Source organism: Arachis duranensis, chromosome 4, assembly GCF_000817695.3.
Source record: "Arachis duranensis cultivar V14167 chromosome 4, aradu.V14167.gnm2.J7QH, whole genome shotgun sequence".
NCBI lineage: Eukaryota > Viridiplantae > Streptophyta > Magnoliopsida > Fabales > Fabaceae > Arachis > Arachis duranensis.
Window position 1 is genome coordinate 94,202,015 of NC_029775.3, and position 5,251 is coordinate 94,207,265.

The window sequence follows — 5,251 nt, forward strand, 5'->3', positions numbered from 1 at the left end:
ACAAACTCATAGTAAAGTCCAGAAAAGTAAATTTTAACTAAAAACTAATAAAAAATATACTAAAAACTAACTAGATCATACTAAAAACATACTAAAAATAATGCCAAAAAGTGTACAAATTATCCGCTCATCACTAAGCACATCTTGGACATTTCACCCAAGCCTTCATAAAACATATCTAATTGGATCCCGGAGGGCATTGCCTAGTCAGTAGCTTGTATCTCTTCCAAGCTTCATAAAGAGTTTCACCATCCTTCTGCCTGAAGGTCTGAACCTCCACCCTAAACTTAGTCAGCTTCTTTGGTGGGAAAAATTTAGTAAGAAACTCAGTAACAACCTTATCCCAAGTATCTAAACTCTCCTTGGGTTAGGAATCTAGCCATAGCTTTGCTCCATCCCTTAGAGCAAACGGGAAGAGCATGAGTTTGTACACCTCGGGGTTCACTCCATTTGTCATCACAGTATCACAAATTTGCAGAAAATTAGAAATAAATTGATTTGGGTCTTCTTGAGGAAGACCATGATACTGACAGTTTGTTGCACCAAAGTGATCAGTTGTAGCTTCAACTCAAAGTTGTTTGCATCTATAGGAGGCACTACAAAGCTCTTTCCATAAAGATCTACAGTTGGAGCAGTGTAGAAGACAAGCACTCATCTAGGTTGTTCATTTCCATTTAGATTTGCCATATTGGCATTAACAACATTATTATGATCCATAGTGGACTCTGCAGCCTTGTAAAGTCTCGCTTGTTGCAAACGCCGCCTGAAAGTCCTTTCAGGCTCAGGATCAAAGTCTAAAAGAAGTTCTTTGTCCCTATTCCTCCTCATAAACAGACAGAAACAAGAAAAGAGGGGATTCTCTACGTCAGAGTGCAGAAAATTCTCAATGAGGTAACCTATGTAAAATAATAAAATAAAAATACTAAATGGAATAAATAAATAAATTTCAGAAAATATAAGTAGAATTAAGACAGAAAAAAAATTGAAATTAACAAGAAAAATAAACAGAAAAAATTAAAATAAAAATAACTAGGGGATACCGAACTTAATTTTAGAAAATAAAAAATTAAACAAAAATTCAAGGTTAAAGCTAAAATTTAAATAAGACTAATAAATAGAAAAATAAAAATAAAAAATAAATATATAAAGAGAGAAAATGAAAATGAATTAAAATAAAGTAAATAAAAAAACGAAAGAAAGTTTGAAAAGAAATAAAAAATGGATCAAATAAAACTAATAAAATAAAATAAAAAATAATGAAAGAAATAATACGAACGTGAAATAAAAAAATAAAAAAAAGAAACGAAGGTAAAATAAAATAAAAAGGAACGGGGTTGGGGGCTGAACGAGAATAAAGAAAAATAAAAGAAATAAACAAAAAAAACAAATAAAAATTAAAAATGAATAATAATAATAATAATAATTTAACTAAAGAAAAAATTATCTAATCTAAGCAATCAAACAACTAATAGTTGTTAATCATTATCAATCTCCAGGAACGGTGCCAAAAATTTGGTGCGGAATTTATAACCCACAAACTAACCGACAAGTGCACGGGGTCGTACCAAGTAATACCTCAGGTGAGTGAGGGTCGATCCCACGAGAATTGATGGATCAAGCAATAATAATTGAGTGATTAACTTAGTCAGACAAACGGAAAATCCTTTTGAAGATTCAAAAGCATAAACAATAAATTCAAAATATTAGAAAGACAGGCAAGTAAATAAGTTGGGAGAAACAATATGAAGAAGGCAGTTAAGGCTTCAGAGTTATCTATTTTCCGGATTGATTTTTCTTATTAATTTATTTTAATCATGCAAGATTTAATTCATGGCAAACTATATGTGACTAGACCCTAATTTTTTAGACCTTTCTAGTCTCCTCTAACTCTTATCAACTGCCAATTCCTTGGTCAATTAATTCCAATTAGGGGTGACGTTTAATTCTAGTTATTATGCCACAAAAATCCTAATTACCCAAATATAAGAGGATCATATGTCACGTTTTCTGTTAAGTCCAGATAATTAAAAATTTAGAAGAATATGTTTTCAAGCTGTTGTTCAAGTAAAGAGCTTTTCTAAGTTATACAAGAACTCAATTAGAAAGAGGGTCATACTTCCGTTCCACCCAAATTCAAAAGATAAAGAACGAAAACAATTCTTGAATTATAAATCAGTACATGAATTAAAATAGAAAAATAATAGTATCAATCCATACAATAGGTAGAGCTCCTAACCTTAACAGTGGAGATTTAGTTGCTCATGGTTCAGAGAGAAAATAAGGATTCAGGTAAATTGTAAAGTACGAAATGAGGTCGAATTAGGTAGGAGAGGAGAAGAGATGTTTCCTTTTATATCTAATCCTAATTAATGTAAAATATATTTTCTAAAATTAAATAATATCTTTTCCTATTTGTAATTAAAATAAAAAATTTGATAAAATAAATAAATAATATCTTCGCTGCCATCATAAATTTGGACGCGGGACCACTTCTTTCCTTAATAATCCACGCCTAACATCTCAAGTTAGGTGTAGCCTTGGCCGAATTGATGGAGGAGAAGTATGGACTATTATATATCATTGGAAAACTCTGAAAGTTAGCTTTTCAACGCCACTAAAATCACGTCAATTGGACCTATTTAGCTTGAGTTATTTAGGTTTGAGTGCAGAGAGGCCATGGTTGACAGCATCATTCACCTTCTTCTATTTTTCTGCGGAAACTCCATCAAATCCATCCGAATGCTACCTAAAATAAACAGAATTGCACATGACTCAAAGTAGCATCCATAGTGGCTAAAAGATAATTAATTCTTGATTAAACTCAACAAATTAAATGAAAATTCATTAGGAAAAGGTAGGAAAGATGCTCACGCATTACTAATGCATAATTGTTAGCATAGCTGGCCAGGCCTCCACTATTAAATTTATCCAATGTTAACCCCTTACCTAGCCCATCATGAGTTCCGCTATAGCTCCACAGTAAGGTGGCCTCAGAATCCACTTCGTTACAATTATCAAATCCCGCCGAATCTGCCAATCCTTTATTCTCATCATCAAATGGCTGGTGTGTTACCGTTTTTTTTATTGTGTATTAAATTGTCATAACTCCACTCGTTCAAAATTGATTCTGAAATTACGGATCTACCCTCATCTTCAACCTTAGCCCTTAGCACCTTCATAGCAACTTCCGCAGCCTGATCATCATAACATATCAACTTTGTTGGCGTTACAAACGTTGTAGCTATATCAACACCAACCTTTGTTGTTACATAATCCCAGTAATCATGTCTTTCAATATCATCGGCCACATTATTCAGGTTACAGTGCGAACCATAAACTTCCTGACCCACCTCTTTTACTAATACGTCGAACCTATTGGTACCTATTGTGATATGAACCCGTTCATTAATCAATCCAAAGCACATGTATCAATTAGGACACGGCCTACACTGAACGAGGAGCATGATTCCGTTACTTTATCACACCCAACCACCTCCTCCCATAGACCTCCTATCGACTTAAAGGTATCCACAGTCCAAGCATGTAGCAGAACCCTAAAGCACTCTAACCACGCCCTGCGAGATTCACTTCTTTCCGATTCATCCCACCTCCACATGCTATGGAAAAGCTGCAGTAGGCTATTCATTTTAAACGTGTACGTCTCTTCAGCATTCAGCAGACTGTCGAAGGTCAACATTGCTTTATACGCTCCCATTTCACGAACTTGAACTACTTGAGGGAAAATCTTCTCAACCATGCCCTTTAGTGACCTAAAGTCAATGGCCTTCGTCGTACCACCTATTAGACTTTTTTGTAGCCAGTCTAAATTTTCTTTCACCACAGCAACTTCCAATTTCTTTGTCCACCCATTTTCACCCATTTGTCACATCTTCAGGGCAGCTAGATGGGGTTATCTGAGCAGCCGTACTTTCTCGCGGCGGCTGGCAGATCATGTCATTTTGGTTGCCACCTGTTGACTGTATCTTCTTCATGTCCTTCGTATCCGACAATCTCCTGTACTTTGCTTCCCCAACAAACACCTCCTTTCCTCTCAGCTTCAGACGATTCATTTCTGTTATAGCTTTCAAAGCTCCTCCCTTTGTAGTGTAACGTATGAACGCAAACATGTAAATCATACCCCTTTTTTGTTTCCGTGAAAGGTATATATCATTTATGCGGCCAGTCCAACTGAACAACTGATATAATTCTCTCTTCAAGATGTCTTTTGGTAGATTATCCAAGAAAATCGAGAATGACTCATTCTCCAATCGACGAAATTTTTCTCTATTCCAAACCCTAGGATCCTTTACCTGATTCCTATAACTACCCATCTCAGTGTTTCCCACCCACACTCTCTCTCTAACTCTCTCTCATGTTTATCTTATATTTTTTTAAAAATTATGTTGCTCAAATCTATATTCTTGTTGCTACTGCTGCTAATAGAGATTTTTTTCTTATGTTCAAAATTATGGTTATAACTCTTTGGCCGAGGTTATGGTAGTTCTTTGTTTTTTTGGGTTAAGTATGATTTTGGTCCCTAATGTAGAGGTCGAAAATTTATTTTGTCCCTAGCCTTTTTTCGCTACAAAATGGTTCCAAAGGTTTAACTTAGTTTTAAAATTGTCTTTCGGACGAAAATACCACTCCCTCCCCTCTTCTTCCTCAACACCTCTCTTCTTCCTCAACATTAACCAGAAGCAGAAGCAGAAGCGCAAACACAGAAACAAAAGCAGGCAACAATGGATAACAATAAGTAGAACAACAACAATAACAATGGATAATAGAATTAGAGCGACAATAAAAACAAAACCAGAAGCAGAAACAAAAATAGAAACAACCAAAGCATCAACAACAACAGTGGAATAAAAGGAATAAACAGAAGAAACCAGAAGCATCAACAACAACAACAACAACAACAACAACAACAACAATGGAATCCTTTAAATCTGAAAAATTAAACAAAAAAGGAATAAAAATTGAAACAGAAGAGAAGGGTTGCAACGGTGGTGGCGGAGGAGGGGCTGCGGCGGTGAACAACGATGCGGTGTTAGCGGGCTACAAATCGCCACGAGGAGGGCGCTCTGGTGGTCGACGGCGCTGTGGAGGGCTTCGTTCCTCTCTTCTCTTTCTCTCTCCCTTTGCTCTCTCCTGTCTTGCCATTAGTGTAGGGAGCAGCAACGGATCATAGGCGGCGGGGTGGCGGTGCTGCTTCCCTTCCCCCTTCTTTCCTTCCCCCTTCCCCCCTTTTCTC

General features: G+C 36.1%; 1 protein-coding gene across 1 annotated transcript; it reads right to left on the reverse strand.

The window, feature by feature from the left end:
• Positions 1–3,872: 3,872 nt before the first annotated feature.
• On the reverse strand, positions 3,873–4,331 carry LOC107484937 (serine/arginine-rich splicing factor SC35-like). Its single transcript, XM_016105490.1, has one exon. It carries the CDS (start codon positions 4,329–4,331, stop codon positions 3,873–3,875), a length of 459 nt encoding a protein of 152 aa, XP_015960976.1.
• Between the last annotated feature and the right edge of the window lie 920 nt (positions 4,332–5,251).